Source organism: Propithecus coquereli, unplaced genomic scaffold (genome assembly GCF_000956105.1).
Source record: "Propithecus coquereli isolate 6110/MARCELLA unplaced genomic scaffold, Pcoq_1.0 Scaffold238, whole genome shotgun sequence".
NCBI classification, from domain to species: Eukaryota; Metazoa; Chordata; class Mammalia; order Primates; family Indriidae; genus Propithecus; species Propithecus coquereli.
This window is the reverse complement of record NW_012147930.1, coordinates 4,712,121-4,732,643: the sequence shown is the minus strand read 5'-3', so window position 1 is coordinate 4,732,643 and position 20,523 is coordinate 4,712,121. Positions and strand designations below refer to the sequence as shown.

Sequence of the window (20,523 nt, the reverse complement as noted above, 5' to 3'; positions counted from 1 at the left end):
TGGCGGTGGGTCCACCGGTCAAAGGTCTTCAGCTCCGGCTCTGGGCCAAGCGCACCCGGGAAGGGCTAATTGGTCGGCAGGAGCAAACAAGGCCGAGCATGTGGGCGGCCTGTTGACAAAACCGCGGCGGACCCCTGAAAAGCGGCCCCTGCCAACGCCGGGGTCACGCCCGGGCCTCAGCCCCTCAGTGCTCCCGGCTACCGGACTCCGACCCCGCCACGCGCGCGCGCTCCTAGTCAGGAGCAAGCGTAGGCAAACCAAGGCTCGAATTAGGTGACCAATCTCGCTCGTCGGCCTCTTTCTCACCCTCCAATGAGCTTCTAGAGTGGTGTCACGCCAGACTCATCCCACCGCCGATTGGCCGGCGTCTCCTGGTGCGAGCGGCCCTGGCCAATCGGCGCCCGTCAGTCCACCCCGCGAGCCCGCGAGCCGCGGCGCGAGCTCCCGAGGCCCGTTGTGGGGCGGGATGGAGGGGCGGGGCGACGCCGCACCGGGCCCGCCCTCGCCCTCGCCCCGCCCGCTCGCTCCCGCCGGCCGGTGGGAGCCGGAGGGACGGGAGAGGTGCGCTCCGAGGCCCGGCACACCGCCGCCGCGATGGAGTTTGTGAAGTGCCTGGGACACCCCGAGGAGTTCTACAACCTGCTGCGCTTCCGGATCGGGGGCCGGTGGAAGGTGATGCCCAAGGTGGACCAGGTGGGCCGAGCATCCTGCATCCCGACCGGAGGCGAGCTGCGCGCGGCGGCGGCCTCCGTGGCCTGGGCGGCCGGGCCGGGCCAGGGGGAGCCCTGTGCTGTCAGGAGGGCCTCGCCCGCCCTGGGTCCTCGTCCCCAGCCGCGCCGGGCCCGGGTGGGCTTGGGCCTCCCCACAGGCCTTCTCCCCCCAGGTGGTCTTGGGGCTTGAAACGCTTCTGCTCGTGCCAGCCTTGGTTTTCGGGGGGTTTTGCTTCACATTTCGTTGTCTCGGGGAGCGTTGGTGTTCATCTGTGCTCCAGTCGGTGGGTTACAAAACTGAGATTATGGGAGAGGACGAGTGAGAGAATTTTTTTGTGAACATAAGGAACACACGAATACCTTTTCTGGAATGAAATCCTACTCATCCGTCCAGTTTCCAGTTACACCACCTTCTCCCTGAGTTTCCCCCACCTTCCTGCTGTCAATTGCTTCATCCTCCCGTGCTCCCTGCGTTTTTTAATAACATACCTGCTCTTCCAAGTGCTTTTGAGTTACCTGTATGTCTGTCGATTGGCTAGATTGTTAGTTGCCTGAAGGCTAGGACTTGATTTTATTTGTCTTTCATCTGCCTCCCTCCTGTACCCTTTATTAAAGGAATGCTTAGGAAGGTATTTATTCCAACAAGAAAATTGTTCTTACGTAATTATTGAATGAACAGACACGTTCAGCTGAATAGGCTGTATCAAAAGCTTTTTATTTTTTCTGCAATGGAAATATCACAAGTACTGTACTTTATTTAAATATACTCTTAATTGGTTTTCTTTATTAAAACACTTTAATTTTCCATCAGAAAAAAATTTTACCCCATTATCTCATAACTCAAAATCCTTCTCATCCTTCAAGCTCTAGCTGCAGTGAGTGCCACCTCTATAGACCATTCAGCAGATGTTTATTGAACACCTGTTTCCATGCTAGGAAGTGTATTGGGTGCAGCATGGCAGGATGGGATGTATAGACAAATAAGGCACTCCAAGAGCTCACCATCTTGTCAGGGCAATAAAATGTGATAAAATTTTCCATACAGTACTTAGGAAGGCATCATACTGAGATGTCTTTTCTTATTGCCTGTGAACCTCAACCATTTTCTCTTGTACTGTTTCACCTTATAGCACCCCATAGTCTTGTGTTGTGGTTATTTGTGTATTGATTTTATGGTCCCAAAGTCTCTTTCAGATTTAAGATTCTGTATTTGATTTTGGATTTTAAGCTATTTAAAAATAGGAATCTTATTTGATGTGACATGTCTTTAGTGCCTCAAACATAATAGCTTGTCAGTACATGTGGACATGAATTAATGCACAAAGGGTGAGTGCTCTGCTCTCAGGAAGCGTCTGGGTTTTTAAACAAGGTAAACTTAAGTAAATGGGGCAGAATATAGTAAATGCCATAGGAAATCACAGAAAGGGGCAAAATCACTTCTGGGGTGGAGTTTAGTCTTTTGAGGGACACTTAAAGGAATACAGCTTTAAATTGCTCCCCTGCCTTGCTGAGATTCTTACTAAGATTTCTTACTTGGGACTGACTTTTTTGAAGTTATTTGAAAATACTTGTTGTTATGCATTTGTGCGTTTTGGGGATGGGGGAAAATGGTCTCTAATATGAGATTCTTCCAGCGATCTCTGACCTAAAACAAAGAATCACTTTTTTATAATCCAAGTTGTACAGTTTCCTAAACAACTCCAGTGATAGGTAATTCATTACCTTTGGAGACTGTCCAGGCCTTTTCCAGATAGTTCTGCATTTTAGGAAGTGTTACCTTACAGTGGGCTGAACTTTCACTCTTTGTTCTCCCTCTAGAGCCACAGAGTCCAGTCCTTGTTTTGTAATACAACACTTGAAGTATTTTAAGAGAACTCTCATATTCTCTCTAAGAATATTGACACACAAGCCAAATGTTCTGTATTCTTCCTTTAGTTAATCATCATATGTTACTCTTTCCAGATCATTTACCAGAGACCAGATCTCTTTAAAGTGTAGTATCCAAGACTGTGCAGTACTTTAGGTGCTATCTGGCCATTTTAGAACTTGAAATTCCTTTCTTATGGATGCTGTTATTTCAAATTAACATAGTTCAAGGTTGCTTTACCTTAAAAAATGAATTTTTAATTACAAAATATTTCAAACAACTAATGGTACAAATAATATATTAAACCACTTTGTGTCCATCTCCAAGATTAAATATAATTTTTCATATTTACATCATTGTTTTTTTCTTAGGAGATAAAATGTCCAGATACAACTAAAGCCCTTTTCCTCACCCCCCTCCCCCAATCAGTGTTCATTGACTTTTTCAGGCAGTCTCACTGTGAACTAAGTCACACTGTGGATTTAGGATTGAGGACAGTTCAGATCCCTAATTGCACCTGTTCAGGACCTGTTCTTCCATCATGGTGCCCTGCTGAAAGACTTTTAAAACCTAGATTTTTACTTTTTATATAAAGGGTATCATAATAATAATAATGGCTAACATTTATTTAGCTCTTACTATGTGCCAGGCACTGTTTTAAACACCTTACATCCATTATTATTTAAACCTCCAGTAACCCTATGAGGAAGTACTATTATTTTTCCTATAAGATGAGGAAACAGGCAGAGAGATTAAGTAATTGCTTAAGGCTCAGCAGCCTTTAAGTGACAGAGCCAGGTTTTGACCCTTGCAGTCTAACTCCAGAGCCCCACTGTGCTGCTTTTAATTAAGATGATGGACCACAGAGATATATTAAGCAGGAGATTGTCTAGATCCAGCTAGAAGTTGAACACTTTAGTGTGAGGTACACAAAGTGAAAAATGCCTATCCTAAGCATGTTCACAATCTAACAGAACAGTGTACAAAAGTAAGATAATCTAGGAACTGTCAAGTAATCTTAACTAAATTTTGATTGCAGGAAATTTTAGTGAAGTGGAAGGGTTTTAGAGGGAAAGGTTTTCAGAAAACATGAGAAAAGTACTTTGTAGGGCATACAACCTTGAAGAGGCGTTCGGTTTAGATTAGTGGGGAGGATACTCCGTGCAAAAAGCCAAACTGTGTAGATAGGACTGAGCAGGAGTTGTGTGTGGAATAAGGGAGCTACCCTGGAAGTGAAGACGGTAGGTTAGAAGCAGAAAGCTCAATCAGTATGTGTTTGCTTTTGAAAGCTGGGCTATATTCAGTCAAGTAGGTGATAGTCAAAAGCAGAGCTATGATGTGATGAAAGCAATATTTTTGGAACATTAACTTGGCAGGGGAGCAGGAAGACATTATATTGGGGGTAGATTATATTGGGAGTTAGAATAACCAAATTAATAATAATAATAATAATAGTATTTATTGAGTCCTTATTGCCTGCCAGGCACCGGGCTAAGCTCTGAGGCTATCTCCATGCATCATCAGTTAGATTTTATTGAGTAATGAGCCACCCCAAAACTTAGTGATGTAATTCTGGAGATTGTGCAACAGTGTGAATGTGCTTAACAAAACTGAACTGACTGGGGCTGTATATGCATTTTATTGCCTGTTTTCTGAAACACTAAAAATTCTAAATTCTGCTAGGGATCCTGTCACGAAGATTTCAGGTGGATCGTGGGCCTGTAAGACCTTTCTGAAAGGGTTTAGTAAGGATTAAAGGTAATGAGTGTGTTGTGCTTGGCATGGAGTAGGAGCCTAATGAAGGGGGTTTTAATCTTGTTATTATGTAAGTTCAGTTCTCAAGTTTGTGGTTTTTTGTTTTTTTCCCCTCCTGGGGAGGATATAGGGAGGGCTGGTAGCTGTTCCCGTGTGGAACTGCTGTTCACATGAGGCTGGAGCCCCAGAACTGGGAGTTTGGTCTTGTCCTTCTGGCCACCATACACCCTTCCTCTAAATGCCTTTCATCCCTGTTTTCTCCTGGTGGAGAGTTCTTGGGAGTGCGCCTGATTTCAGACAGCAACAGAAAACATTAGGAGCCTCAGGGGACAGGCAGCAGCAGCCTGAGCTCCCCCTCAGCTCCTGGGAATCAAGCAGTGGAAATTTTTACAATGAGTAGTGTTTTCCATAGCTTAATAGTTGCATCTTCCTGCACTCTTCTTGGTAATTTGGGAGGGAAATTACTTAGCGCACTCCCTGTCTGAGTGGAGGGCTCTGTTGGGAAGGAGGGGTAGTGTTCTTGAAGATGATTGCTTTTCAAAGCCACTGGAACTGAACCTTTGCATTTATTGAAACTTCTGGGTAGACATCAGCCCCAAAAGCATTAGTTGGAGCTGAAGATGAAAACACTTGGCAGTGCAGTGTAAGGAAGCATTGTGGCCTGATAGCAGGCAGGTTATGTGGAGAGCTGGTCTGCAGCTCAGTCCAGAGTTGTTACTTTCTTTTTCTCTTCTCTTCTCTCTTCTCCCTTTCTTTCCCTTCCTTCCCTCACTCTTCCCTCCCTCCCTCTTTCCCTCCCTCCCTTCCTTCCTTCCTTCCTTCCTACAGGGTCTTGCTCTGTTCCAGGGCTTGAGTGCAGTGGCGTCATCATAGCTCACCGCAACATCCAACTCCTGGGCTCAAGCCATCCTCCCACCTCAGCCTCCCAAGTAGCTCCCATGTCCAGCTAATTTTTCTATTTTTTGTAGAGATGGGGACTTGCTTGTTGCCCAGGCTAGTCTTGAACTCCTGGCTTCAAGTGATCCTCCCATCTTGGCCTCCCAAAGTGCTAGGATTACAGGTGTGTGCTACTGTACCCAGCTTTTTTACTGAATATTTTTATGTGCCAGACACTGTGTTTTGCTAATGTATGGTGCTCAGTAAATATTAATATTAGCTTTTACTAATAATTTTCAATTGGAAATGGCAATAAAATGAAATTCTCAGGATTACGTGATTTTTAAAAAAAGCTTTATTCTTTTGAGAAAATAATGTGCATCTATGGTAAGAAATAAAGGAAATATATACAAATAGAAAGAACATAGTTCACTTGAGCCCCCCACCAGGGTCCAGGGTTGACTGTTAACATTTTGAAGTGGCTTTATGGAATTTCCTACCAGTGGATTGTCACATTTGTTTAACCACTCATCTGTTAGATATTTCAAATGTTTCCCATTTCTCTCTTAAAAAGAATGTGGAGAGACTGTGTGTGTGTGCGGGGAGAAGGAGGTACATGAGAACTCTCTGTACTTGGTGCTCAATTTCCCTGTGAACCTAAAAGTGTTCTTTAAAAAGTCTATATAAAATACACACAAACAGTAATTCTTTCTGATATGCTTGCATTGAAAATAAGGCTTTTTCTCCCCCTGGAAAAACACAGTACTCACTTGTTTTCCTTAGGGACGAGTAAAGTTCGGGAATCAGCTCATCACATTTCAGTAATTTCAAAGGGAAAGACAAGAAGAACTCTAGAAAGGAATGGCTGGCTTTCCAGAGGACAGTAGAGGCTTAACAGATGTTAAAAGAAAAACCAGAGCTGGACAGTAGTAGTCAAAGCAGTAAAAACAGATTTTATTCAGAAAAACGATTGCAATGGGGGAAAGAGACCTCTGTATAGAACTAGGCTCAATTCCAAATACAAGGAAAAGTAGGAATTTGTAGAAGGGATGGGGCGGGTTGTGTGGATGGGAAATTATTAGGAGGAAACTTGGGGAAGGGGGGATTCCTGCTGAAGGTAGGCCAGGGTGACGACATCACCTGGGGGGGTGATGGGGAGGAGGGATGGGATCTGGTGATCAGATACTGAGGTTGGGGGATTCTGGCTAAACCAACTTAACAAGACTCTTGTTAAAATTGGGCGATGCAAAGACAGATGCATTAAAGTACCCAAGTCCCGGCCTAGTTGGGAAGAGGATTTCCTGGAGCCCGACTGCAGTTGGGTCTAGGAGAGACTGTCACGGGGAGCAAGAGCAGGCTTCTCAAAGCGGCCTGGGCTTCGGTAACAGCAGCCTGTGTGTGGGTGCAGGTGACAAGGGCCAGCCAGACCAGAGAAAGGTGGGGAAGGGGTTCGGAGCCGCGGCGGGGGCGGGGCTGTCCGGGGCAGGGCCTGGGGGCGGGGCCGGCTGCGCGGGGCGGTGGCCTCCACGTGTGTGGCCTGCGGGACGCTCTGCCCGCCCAGCGTGTGTTGGAGCAGGGGGGAGCCCGTCCCGCCCCTTTGTGGGCACCTCCTCGCTCTGCTCGGGTCTATGGAGGAAACAGTCCGCTGGGTCTGCGATTCCTATGGCCGCAGCCGCCTGCGGCACCAAGGCCATGTCCTTCTTCAAGCGCACCTGGGTGCTGAGCCCCGCCGCGGCGCCCAGGGGCCCGGGCGCAGGCACCCCGCCGCGGGGCTGCCCCCTGCCCCCCTCTGCCTGGCCCTGCAAGGACTGGCCTCGCGGGGAGGGCGGCTGCCCCAGGCTGTGGAACCGCCTGTCCCACTCCCACTCGCACTCCTGCTCCTCGACGTCTCCCACCGCCGTGTGTCTTCTCTGCCCGCAGGACTCGCTCAGCAGCAGCTTGAAAACTTGCTACAAGTATCTGAATCAGACCAGCCGCAGTTTCGCAGCCGTTATCGAGGCGCTGGATGGGGAAATGCGGTGAGTGGTGAGGCAGCGCCTCTGGCTTGGGGGAGGGAAGCTTTTCCAGGGGCCTGTGAGTCGCTGCAAGCTACTTTTTTGACACTGCACTTAGCGTTGAGTGAAAGCGATATTCGGGGTTGCAAAGTCCATGTGTTTACTTTAGAATGCCTTTCCAGGCACTTTGCCATCTAATAATGTCCCTGTGGGCCCGGCTCTTTCAGAGAAGTATGGGGGGATGGTGATGTTTATTAACTTTTTTTAGTCCTGGCACCTGAACCTGTCTCTGAGCAGGTTATGCATTTTCCTTGGCTTCCCTTACACTACTTTGCTTTTCTAACATATTGGGTTACTTCTTTTGAGGCTGCCTCTGTGCACATGAATTACACACACTTGCTTTTTTTTCCCCAAAATACTAAGGGAATACAAACGTTTTTGTTACATGGATACATTTATAGTGCCTAAGTCAGGGCTTTTAGTGTGCCCATCACCAGAATAGTGTTCATTGTGCCAATAGGTAAGTTTTTATCCCTCACCCCCACCCTACCCTTCCCCCTTCTTGGTTTCCAATTTCATTTACATCTCTTTGTCCAATTGCCTTTATGTGTGATAGTATTTATACTGAGAAGTTGTTGTGCCTTTTGACTTTCTTCTCTACTTGCAAAATATTGATTTGTGTGCTCATTTCGGCAGCACATATACTAAAATATTAATTCGGTCTAAACATTTGGTCTTTTGGTCTGTGTAGTTGTTCTACATTAGTTAAATGTAACTTACTAGCAAGTATAAAGAACTTTAGACACTCTTATAGTCTATAGAGTTAAGGGTATAGGCAGGCTTAGGCCTGACACAAATTAATATATTTTTCCTTTTGTAAAGGAATGCCGTATGCATATTTTATCTGGTTCTCCGAGCTCTGGACACTCTGGAAGATGACATGACCATCAGTGTGGAGAAGAAGGTCCCACTGTTACACAACTTTCACTCTTTCCTTTACGAACCAGACTGGCGGTTCATGGAGAGCAAGGAGAAGGATCGACAGGTGCTGGAGGATTTCCCAACGGTTAGTGCAATTACAAATCTCTTCTGCATACTCTTGTGTTTGTAATTGGCAATGGAGTTGTCAGCTAGCCCTCAGACTTGTAGAGAGAGGTAAAATAAGCAGACCCATGGTTGAGAACTCTGGTAGTCAAGACTGAAGCCAGATTGCCCACTTAGTACCTGGTGGGCAGTTCCATAGCCTCTCTGCACCTCAGCCATGGGAATGTGCTTGCCCAGACCTCCTGCACCACCCCCTCTAGATTACGTTCTGGACATCTGGAATTCCTTCCCCCTAATCCCCTGAGCTCATGGCCAGGATCTGCACAGTCTATTTCCTTAGGTACATCTCCTCCAGGATGGAACATACCACCAGTGATGGTGCCCTCAGGCCTGAGGGTGGCCAAGGGCTGTGTTTGGGAGGGTTGTGGAAGAAACCTGGTCCAGTGGGCCGGGCATCCTTATGCATGAGCGGGAGATCCCTCCCAGCGCTGGACAGAGTCGGGAGCAGCAGGAGGGAAGGGGTGTGGACTGGGAGCTGGGGTCCACAGTCTCTGCCCTGCTTATTTTTGAACAAAACTCTGAGGGACCAAGAATTTTAAATTCAAACCTGAATCATCTAGGTTATTATAAAGATATGTTAGTCAAGGCAGGAGGATAGAATGTGTTTTATTTAACAAGTTATTATCTCAGTTGATAAGTTTTAAATTTTTAGCCACATACGGTATGTGGCCTCCATTTGTTGTCTTGTCCCAGGCCCCACAGAACTTAGGAATAAGCCCAGGGAGAGTGTTCTAGCCGAGTGAACTCTACCTCAGTGTACAGTCAGTGTGTGCATTGAGACCGAACCTGGTGCTTTGTACTTTAGTGATCATTAGTTGGTAGCATTTCATGTCAGGCTTTCTAGAACTCTCATTGTAGGTTATAGTTTTGCTTAGAGTACAGTCATGTGTTGCTTAACGATTGGGATATGTTCTGAGAAATGTGTTGTTGGGTGATTTCCTCGTGTGAACAATAGAGTTTCCTTCCACAAATCCATATGGTATAGCCTACTGCAGAGCTAGGCCATATGGTACAGCCTGTTGCTCCTGTCCTGCAAACCTGTATAGCAGTTTACTGTACTGAATACTGTAGGTAACTATAACCCAGTGAAAGTATTTGTGTATCTAAGCATAGAAAAGATACATTAAGAATACAGTATTAGAATCTTAGGGGACCACCATTGGGACCACCATCGTGTGCACAGTCTGTTCTTGACTGAAATGTCATTATGTGGCACTTGACTGTACATCTTTCTCACCTGGTGCTGGTGGAAAGCTAGAAGTCTTAGAGCTCTACCTCTAAACATAGTTTAAGGAATAACACAGGGTTATTTTTAAATGATAATAGCATTAATAGAATACAGTTATTGAGCAATTTACTATGACTCAGTTACTAAATATATTTCATTGGTAATTTACTGTTATTTGATCTATAATGTAGTTTAACAGGCAAACTACCTAGTACGTGATGTACTATTACTATCCACATTTTATATAGATGAGGAAACTGAGGCACGGAGAAATTAAGTACCTTGCCTAAGATCACCTGTAAAGTTTAGTGGCAGAATCAGGATTCAGATCCAGAAGGTCTGGCCCCAGAATCCTGGTGCTTAATCACTGGCAAACTTTCCTGTCTCTTTAAAAATGTTTAAAAATAACAAAGCAAACAAATAGAAAACACTTTAAATTAAATATAGGTGAATGTAGACTCACCCAGTGTTTTGATCATAATATTCCTGAGGTTTATATGGTAATAATTAGGGGGATTTGTATTTACAGAGTGATGGAAGTGCCCCACCACCCTTGCCCATTGGGGTCTGACCTTTCTCCATCATCCCGGGTGGACTCACCATGGGAGCATTCCTTCGTGTACTTGGAATCACCAGAAAGTGATCTGAGAACCTAGAAATCCACTGTAGTTGTGGAACAGAGTTACGTGGAGGGGAGAGGTGAGCTCTGGCTCACTTCACACAGCAGAGCTTGTTGTTCTGCCCAGAGAACATACGAAACAGGGCTTGGGGTGTGGAGTTGGCAAAAAGCTCTTCTTCTCCTAGGGTTTCTGGGAAAACATAAGGCTCTTCATTGTCACCTTTTTCTGGATATTTTTGTTTTCACTTTTTGAATTACATAATAATGTAGTAAGTACGAAAAAGCTGTTGAAAGGGACAGGTCAGATTCAGAAGTGGAAGTGTTTATTTTGGAGGGTTTGTTTTTCAGTCTAAGCTCCTCCTCCTCCCCACCCTCATTCGCCTCTCCTCTTTTATAAATAGAACTGGTCTGGCCAAGGATCTGTTGAAGGAACAGTTCTAGGGAGATTCAGGGATTGGAATAACCCCTGGTAGAGTTGCTAGTTTGTTTCAATCCACAATAGGAATTACCTGTTGGCTTTGGCTTGAACAGCAGTTCTGGAAAGAACAGCCCTTTGGAAAGAACTGAGTTCTGGAAAGACCAACTTGATTTTATGGGTTTTTTGGATTTAAGAGTTGATGTGCATCAGAGAAGTCATAAATTCTCTTAGGCTCTTGAATTCCTATGGTGCTCTGCAACCAGCTGGTTTCCCCTCAGGCCCTCAATTTTAGATGTTTCCTGAGGAAGTTTTTCTAACCTTTCCGTAAGCACAAACCAAGTATGTCTCACACTTTTGATCTTTAACAAAGTCTGTTCACTGTTTTCAGTAGTGTGTATATAGGCTCTTTTAATGTTTTAACATTTTAAGAATTTTCATGGTGTTTTTATATATTGTATTTTGATGACCTATAACACTTTCTTTGAACTGAAACAAGATATTTGTACAGTAACAATAAATTTTAAAAACCTCAGTACTACTTTTCTGCATTAGGACTTGGGCTGTGAAAAAAATATTGGGCAGCATGCCTCAGATTGACTTGAGTTGCTTAAGAAATTAAAATGTATAGCCTTACAGTGAGGGGAACACTACAACTTCAGGATATAAATTGGGGAATTGATGGAGGAGAATGGTTGGCTGATCTCACTAGAATGTAAGTTCTTCAAGGACGTGAGTCTCTTTTGCCCTGATGTACCAGCCCTGGTGCCTAGGACAACACTTGTTACCTAGGAAGTGCTCAATTCACGTTTGCACAGATGAGTCTTTGCCTTAATGAAGTCTGCCTGAAACAAGCCTTTCTCCCTAAAATTCTTACCTTTATGCTGAGCTTTATGTTGAAGCATCTCATTTATTATATATTAGAAAGATGGATGTATAATGAGACTTTGAATCTTTTTTTGAGTCTAGAAACATTGGCATTTTTAGACCCTTCTATCTTAATATTTATGAAATTGGATTCAGTATGTAGAAAGCTAGCATGACCTAGATGAGTCTTGCAGATGAACCATTTGGGAGTCATAAGTAATGAGTTCCACCATTGCTTTGCCTTCTGGTCTTTGGTGCCATGCACTGTTTTGTTTTTTATGGTCTCTCCATTTCAGATCTCCCTCGAGTTTAGAAACCTGGCTAAGAAATATCAAATAGTGATTGCTGACATTTGCCGGAGGATGGGAATTGGGATGGCGGAGTTTCTGGATAAACATGTGACCTCTGAAGAGGAGTGGGACAAGGTTAGTGTCTCTGTGAAACATTGTTCTAGTGTGGTGAGTAGGGCAGAGCTGACGGTACATCGTAAAGTTTAGGACGAGGAAAAGTTTTCCACCGGTGCCAGGTTTTCTGGTTTTACAATTCATCTATTTAGGTTGAAGGTCTCATCATAAACACTTTATAGGGACTTAAAGTGTTTAATATTCCATGAATGAAATTACCCATGTCCTAGAGAGCTTACCACTAAACGAGGCCAAAGTAGATAGAACTTGTCTTAAAGGTACCAGGCATTAAGTTTATAAAACTGTCTCTGACTGGCCATGAAATTTTAGGTAAATGGCCAAATTATTTTACATAATACAGAAATATTAGTAGTTTCCAAATTTTAAAAATGTTTATTTTCTTCTTTCCCATTACTATGTGTGATACATATACGTACCTTAGTATCTGAGTCATTTCCAATCCCATCTTATCACAGATTACTGTTGAAGTCAGTGCCAGCTTGGCCCCGTTTGTTTCTGAGATGTAGGTATCACTTAAGCTGTTAAATTTTCTTATTTATCTGTTTCTTCAGAAACAACAGCTTGTAAGAATCCAAAGGTATTAATTTTGGATTGCGGGTGTATTATGCTGAGAGATGAGCACTTCTCTTGTACCTTATTTCTTTCTTTCTCATCATATCCTTACATAAATAAGACACTTTGAGATGCTTCCAAGTTTCTTCGTGCTCTCCCCCGAGTTTGTGTGATCATTATTGTCTTAGTCCATTTTTGTTGCTGTAACAGAATACCAGAGACTGTGTAATTTATAAAGAAAAGAAATTTATGTCTTACAGTTTTGGAGGCTGGGAAGTCCAATATCAATGTGCTGACATCAGGCGAGGGCCTTCTTGCTGTGTCATTCTTTGGCAGAAGGGCAAAGAAAGAGTGAGAGAGCAAGAGATCAAACTTGCAGTCTCACACCCCTGTATAATCGACATTAATCCACTCATGCGGGTGGAGCCCTCATGGCCTAATCATGTCTCAAAAGTCCCAACTCTTGGGGATTACCTTTCCAACACATGCTTTTTGGGGGACACATTCAAGCCATAGTAGTTATAGATGAGCATATGTGGGGATGAGCTCTAGGAGACCCCACATGGGTAAGGTGCGTCTTCCTCAGCGGACCGATGTAGCTGGAAAGGGCTCTGAGAGGAGACGATGTAATAAATAATATTATAATGGCTTTTATTTGGTCTGAGTTTATACCAGAAGAGCTCATCTAGACAAAGGGACTTAACTGTGGGAACTAAACTAAACATAAAAATACAAGGTAGGAGGCCAGGCTCAGTGGCTCATGCCTATAATCCCAGCACTTTGGGAGGCCGAGGTGGGAGGATCGCTTGAAACCAGGAGTTCAAGACCAGCCTGGGCAACCCCACTTCTTTCTTTTTTTTTTTTTTAAAGCATGAAATGAAGTTTATTGAGGAAGGACAAGATAGATTTACAGAGCAAGAGCAAGATACATTTGCCACAGAAAGGCAAACAGACCCCTCTGTCGTAACAAAAGGGCCGAGACCCCATTTCTAAAAAAAAAAAAGGTTTACTGTACTAGTTTCTTTTTTAAATAACCTTTTATTATAGAAGCAGTACATGTGTCTTGTAGACATTTGGAAAATACAAGTAAAAAATAAAGACATCACATTCCCATCAGCCAGAGATTACTGTTAAAACGTTTATGCACATCCTTCTTGGGTGTTTTTAAATCCTTGTATGTACATGTATGTATATTTGTTTTTTAATCAAAATGAGATCTTATACATTCTATTTGGAGCCTGCTTTTTTTGTAGCTGCTGATCTGTAGTGTGTCTATTTTAGTAGACTTCATTACTAAAGCGCTTTAAAAATTGTCTTTCACAGTACTGCCACTACGTTGCCGGGCTGGTGGGAATCGGCCTTTCCCGTCTCTTCTCGGCCTCAGAGTTCGAAGACCCCTTAGTTGGTGAAGATGAAGAACGTGCCAACTCGATGGGCCTGTTTCTGCAGAAAACAAACATCATTCGGGACTATCTGGAAGACCAGCAAGAGGGAAGAGAGTTTTGGCCTCAAGAGGTAACAGTATCAGGGTGTTTGGGGAAAAATAATCTTAGACACGTGTACAAGAAAGGTTCCTTATCTTTGGGGAATTCAGAAGGAAGTATTTGTGGATGAAATGATACATCAGGGCTTTACTTTAAAGTAATCCAGGAGTGGGGTGTAGCTGGAACAAGACTGGCCATGTGTCAGTTGTTGAAGCTGGATGAGTACATGGAGGTTTGTTAACTGTTTTCTCCAGGTTCTGCAGAATAACCTAGTACCATCAATTTGGGTGGCTTTAGGCACAAATTAAGAATGGATAACAAATTTGACTTTCAACAGAATCTCCTTGTCCTTTTAGGCTGGTCATTTATTTTGAGGAATGTGTAAAGTTACAATAAGCATGATTTTTTAGGAAGCTTAAAAATTACCCGAGAATAAAAGTAAGTTATTTGCAAGCTTCAGAGAATCCTCTAAATAATATCGTTAAAAATCATCAAACCAAATCCCACTGTTGGAATCGAGGGTGTTATTTTATGTTTGTGTTACCAGGATCCAGGGAGGTAATGGACTTAGAGGCTCAGCTCATTTTCCCAGATGTGCTTGCTCAGCATTCTTATCAGAATTGGGGATGTAATATTAATCGTTAATTATTTTGAGGCCTGGCCATTTTGAGAATGTTTAATATTTAACCTGCAGTACTGGTGTGGCTGATTTTGTATATGGCTGGCTGTTTTTTCAGGTATAGACTAATGCCTCTGACTAACAGGAGACCTCTTTAGTCTGAGGTCATCAAAGTATTGCTTAGTACCTGCTACACTAATTGTCCCAAAGGGACACTTTCCCTAAATACTTTCACTCCTAGGTTGCGATTGGACCCTTACTGGTAGTCAAAATAGCTGTTGCATGGAGCTTAAAATGGATGTAATCTTGGTGAAGGATGAGTCAGCAGCTAAGAGAGATGTTACTGTATATCATAGTTATTATCCACAGCTATCCTTTAATATGTACATTAAAGGATTAAAATGTAAATTCTCCCCCATGCACATGTTGACTTGTTCTTTAATCTTCTTATCTGTCTAGGTTTGGGGCAGGTATGTTAAGAAGTTGGGGGATTTTGCTAAACCAGAGAATATTGACCTGGCTGTCCAGTGTCTGAATGAACTTATCACCAACGCCCTGCACCACATCCCAGATGTCATCACCTACCTTTCAAGGCTCAGAAACCAGAGCGTGTTTAACTTCTGTGCTATTCCGCAGGTATGGCACAGGGCTCCTCTTGGTGTATGTGGGAAGTAGGGGCTAGGGGAGCAGGGTGATGGTAAGGGAGGATTTTCCTGTGCTGTATTTGAGGATATGAGTCCTTAAAGAGATGATTCCAGTTTATCTTCCTGTGCTGGGGGTTTCAGGACACACCTCTTCCCTCCCAACCAGGACACACTGCTCAGCCTTAAGCTTAAGTCTGCTCATTTCCAGAGCCTTCCTCCTCGATTCACTCTTCTTTCCACACTGTTCTACACTAGTTAGATCTTTATCTTCACAATTAAGTTGAGGGCTTTGGCCTAGATTTATGGGGAGCGCTGGGTGGTAAAACTTAGGTGAAGCTGTTATCCTACAAAAGTCTAAGCACCTAATTATTATGGTCCTTTTCCTAGACTCGGGGTAACAGAACCTGTGGACCTAGCCCCTTGATATTCTAGGAGCTTACACTTTTAATCACCTTTACCAATTATTTCAGATATTAAATAAGTAAAGAAAATTACAGGGTTTAACTGATTTGGAAACTTGGTTCGATCTTGTTCTAGTGAACAATTTTGAATGGTGGGTGAAACTAAAATCTGTATGCCTATCTTAGGTTTCCATTTATCCTAGAAATAATTTACCTTTGAACACAGGAAATCACCCCCCTTTGGTGTCCTCCCAGCATTATTTTTTAATATACAATGAATTACATACATTATAGGGAAAATAGAAGAACGACTAAAATAGAAAATTCTTTCCAAGTGTTATTTTGAAATTTATATTTCAGATCCAATCACCCATTGCTTTAGCATGGAAAATGTTGGATCTACTTGTGTCTCTTCTTTTCAAATAAAATGGAACTTTTGTGGCTGAACTACAGAATTGTTTAAGACTCTCTCCTTGTTACCTGTAGGTAATGGCCATTGCTACTCTGGCTGCCTGTTACAATAACCAGCAGGTGTTCAAAGGGGTGGTGAAGATTCGGAAAGGGCAAGCAGTGACTCTAATGATGGATGCCACCAATATGCCAGCTGTGAAAGCTATAATATACCAGTATATGGAAGAGGTGGGTTTTCATTTAACTACCTGGATAATTTGTAGCTGCTTTTATTCTTTAAAGAATGTCACTATTTAAATGTATCATATTTTGATATTAGATATTTAAACATATCATATTTGGATATTAGATGACCCTAACAACTGACTATGCTATGACTTAAACAGACAGGAATTGGTATCCTTTATTAGGAAAAAAGTGTGAGCACAGGAGCTGAGCTGAGCTGATTGCTCAGAGCTGCGTAGTGCATAGTACGTAGTACACAGCACCAGAACAATCTCTGGTGAGAGGAGACAAGCACGGCTGTGGGGTGGAGCTCTTGATAGAATCATGGTGTTTGAGCTGGAAGATGATGTTAGAGGCCAGCTGAGCTTCTTGTTCACATGTGAGGAACATGGAGTTGAGGCTTATGTGTGCCGATGCAGCACATGACCGCGTGGGTCTCAGACTCCAATCCACGTGTCGTGACCCCTAGTCTAGTACTTTCCATCACACTACAGGCTGCCATTGAGAAACCACAGTTGGGAATTTAGGCAAAGGAAAGCCATCAAGTTGTAATTATTTCTAAGCTTTTTTCTGAAAATTTCATTTCAAATGCCAAAGCCACCCTATAAAACAAAACATACCTGCTCAAGTTAAGTCTCCAAATGTGGAGGGGTTTGACTAGGTTCAAAAACTTTATTTCTTAGAGACTAGAACTCTCTCTAATCTGTAGGCGCTGGAGCAGTGGTTCCCAAATGGAAGTGATTTGCTCCTCCCCGCAGAGCACATTGGGCAATGTCTGGAGACATTTTTGATTGTCATAACTGGCAGGGGTGGTGGCTACTGTCATCAAGGGAGTGGAGGCCGGGATGGGCTGTGGCCCTCAAGTATGCTCTTACTGGGATTTAGATACTACTGAGTCTATGAAAACATAAAGGGCCTCATTCCTCAGCAGCCTGTGCTCCCTCCCCACAGGTGACCGCTGTCCATGGTTCTGTGTGTTCCTCCAGTCCCCTTGTCATATGTTTACAGGGATATGATTTGCAACAGTGTTTTCATCTGAACATAATTCTTCAAAGCAACTATTCTAATTTTTCTTGCATATTGCACGTTCTCCTTGTATTTCTTCCCTACTTTCTATCTGACAACTCGTGGACATCAGCATTTCTATCATAGGCACCTACAGAAGGTCTAAGAGAAGACCAAATCTTTAGAAAAATCCTAAAATTCATTTAATAGCTAGATGAAAGTATTCATCCATCGACCAAAAAATTGCTACCATTGAGACTGTCCAGGTCTCCGTACAGCCAGCACTTCTTTTGAGCTTACTGTGCCTGGCGTGGCAGGTAGGTGGGTTCCAGTAATCTCTGGGAGACTTGAGGCATCAGCCTCATCACTAGACCCATCATTTGGACCCTGGTTTGTCTGATTTCAGACCCTGTGCTGTTAACCTCCACTATTTCTTCATCTTATATAAATTAGAAACATTTTATGTAGTATGTAGTTCAGATAATGTTTTGGTTTTGCAGTTTCATTCTGATCAACAGTTTTTGAAAACCATTTTTTTTTCTGAGACAGTGTCTCGCTCTGTCACCCAGGCTAGAGTGCAATGGCACAGTCATAGCTCACTGCAGCCTCACACTCCTGGGCTCACACGATCCTCCTGCCTCAGCCTCCTGAGGAACTGGGACTACAGGCATGCACCACCATGCCCAGCTAATTGTTTTTTTTTTTGGTAGAGACGGGGTCTGGGTATGTTGCTCAGGATTAGAAAACCATTTTTTAAAAATTTTATGGCCAGTACTATATTAAAACTCAGGTTTTATTTGGCTTTTCCTTAACTATTGGAATTAAATCTTAATTGTGACTCACAGTTTGATTGAGGGCAAAGGTGGGCAAAGCACAGTTGGCCAGCTTCCTGTGTATGTAAATACATTTTTATTGGAACAGCCACAGCCATTTGTTTATGTGTTGTCTGTGGCTGCTTTGGTGACATAATGGCCAAGTTGAGTAGCTGCAGCAGAGAGTGACCTGTAAAGCTAAAAATATTTTTCGGCTCTTTAATAACAACTTTGCCAGCCTCTGATTTAGGGCATCAGTTGTTTAGTTTAAAGTTACACTAGTGAAACTCAAGGTATTTTGGAGGAAATGTTAATATTAAACTTACTTGATTTGATTCAGAAAAATCTCTGAAGATTTCTAAGTCTCAAGCAATAGAATCTGATACTGGTTTTAATGTCAGCACTAAGGACATTTTGCAAATGAAGTTTTAAATAAAAGCTTTTGTATGAAGTCACAAGTGGTCTGGCCTTTCGCAGGTGTCCAGCTATTAACACTGATCCTACTTCTCCTCCCTGACCAAGTCATTCGCAGTAAGAAAGGAAGACACATTTATTCCGTCCGGTTTCTGGGCTGACTGGCTGTAGCAGGAATGCACCTGGAAGGGACTTTAAAGAGGACCTCCTCGTGCACCCCCAGTGCTTAAATGAGCAGTGGTCCCGCAGCCCCAAGCCCTCCTGAGCAGGTGGACACGGCTCTGTCCTTAGCTGCAAATCAGCCTGGATACCTGTCAGCTGGGAGAAGATCAACCTGCTATTTTGGGATAGAAATAAATGCTCAGGCAGGCAGCCAGAAACCTTCATGGGCTCACATCCCCGCCATTTCAGGGTGGCTCATCTGGGTGGCGTTGGGTTAGTTACTTTCATTTCTCTGAGCCTCAGTTTCCTCATTGGTAAAATAGGCACAAAATACCCACCTGTTGAGGGCTGTTGTAAGAAGTAACCACAGAAAATATTTATAAAGCACCTAGTACTCAATATGTAGCACTTACCACTTTTTCTTCTTTCTTTAACAGATTTATCATAGAATCCCCGACTCAGACCCATCTTCCAGTAAAACACGGCAGATCATCTCCACCATCAGGACGCAGAATCTTCCCAACTGTCAGCTCATCTCCCGAAGCCACTACTCCCCCATTTACCTGTCATTTGTCATGCTCTTGGCTGCCCTGAGTTGGCAGTACCTGAGCACGCTGTCCCAGGTCACAGAAGACTATGTCCAGACTGGGGAACACTGATGTGGAATTGGTCTGGAAGCTGAGGTTCACCAGGAAATGGATTTACTTTTTCTTCAGGGATGGATGTTGGCTTCTTTTTGTTTTTCTCCTCCCATTTTAATCCCTAAAAGAACCCTGTGTGGCTGCAACCTTTAGGACACTGAGAGGCAGTTGAGAAGAATGTAAGATGAAAGGCTGCCTGCTCTCAGCTGCCTGATACTTGGGGTGGTGACACTTCTGCTTCTTGTGCCAATGGCAGTGTGTTCTATGCTGCAGATTAGGTGAAATGGCTGCGTATGGGACTGTCACGAGGTCTTAGTGTGAATCCTGGCTGGAGTTATAATTAAATGTATTTAATTTGAACATTCATCATAGTAGAAAATGAAGTGAATTTTCTTTCTGTTGGTTCCTATTTTTCTCATCATTTTGTTTTCCTTCATTGGTCTGAGTGGAGCGGATGGGTTTCCAGTTCTAGGTAATGCTTCATGTTTTCTGAGAGTGCAGGCTGTCTCCTGCACATGAAGGCTGGGAGTAAAATCTGGGTGTTATGATATCATTTTCTCATCCGAAGGGAGTTTAGCTTTCAGAGAGAAGCAGCAAGATTTTAGATTGACCCCAGTAAAGGCAGACATTTTTGAGGAGACCTTTTTCTTTTTTTTAGAAACCGGCTCTCATTCTGGTGCTCAGGCCAGCGCGCAGTAGATCACAGCTCACTGCGACCCAGCACTCGTGGGCCCAAGCGATCTTCCCACCTCTGCCTCCCAAGTCGCTGGGACTGCTGTTGTGGGCCACGATGCCCAGCTCATTTTATTTTTATTTTCGGTAGAGACGAGGTCTTGTTATGTTGCTCGAGATGGTCTCGAACTCCTGGCCTCAAGAGATCCTCCCACCCCAGCCTCCCAAAATGCTGGGATTACAGGCGAGAGCCACAGTGCTCGGCCGAGGACATTTTTATGATAAAGAATTCAGTTAGTCTGCGTTTGTCAAGTGCAGTTCACTTGAAAGCCCGCATGGCTGTTGGACGGAGCTCAAGAACAGAGTGACTGAGGGATGAGTGGCCATCTGCAGCCACCACGAAGCCAGCGAGGACAGCGCCAGGAAGGGGCACAGCTGGCCGCTCCACAGGACTGCTGGCGAGCGAGCAGGCGGTGTTGCCTCACCGCGGTAGCCTGGCAACCACACGAGCCCTGCCAGCCCGCTCTACTTGGGCGGATTCTCTCAGCTGCGTTAAGAAATTTTTTCCCCCAGCTTTTTTTCTTTATTTAAATTACCAGCTTATACACTGAATTCTCAAGA

The 20,523-nt window shown here is 43.8% G+C and overlaps 1 protein-coding gene across 2 annotated transcripts; it reads left to right on the top strand.

Annotated features, from left to right (window-relative positions):
- The first annotated feature begins 500 nt into the window (after nt 1–500).
- FDFT1 (farnesyl-diphosphate farnesyltransferase 1) lies at nt 501–19,590 on the top strand. 2 transcript variants are annotated; one of them, XM_012645893.1, is made up of 8 exons: nt 501–693; nt 7,129–7,226; nt 8,085–8,268; nt 11,732–11,860; nt 13,736–13,927; nt 14,975–15,151; nt 16,047–16,199; nt 19,027–19,590. In XM_012645893.1, the coding sequence occupies exons 1-8, from the start codon at nt 595–597 to the stop codon at nt 19,246–19,248; spliced, it is 1,254 nt and encodes a 417-aa protein (XP_012501347.1). In that variant the 5' UTR covers nt 501–594; the 3' UTR covers nt 19,249–19,590. The 2 variants fall into 2 exon arrangements, with proteins under 2 accessions (XP_012501347.1, XP_012501346.1); XM_012645892.1 differs by lacking the exon at nt 501–693 and having other exon boundaries at nt 6,732–7,226; nt 19,027–19,302.
- Nucleotides 19,591–20,523: the final 933 nt, after the last annotated feature.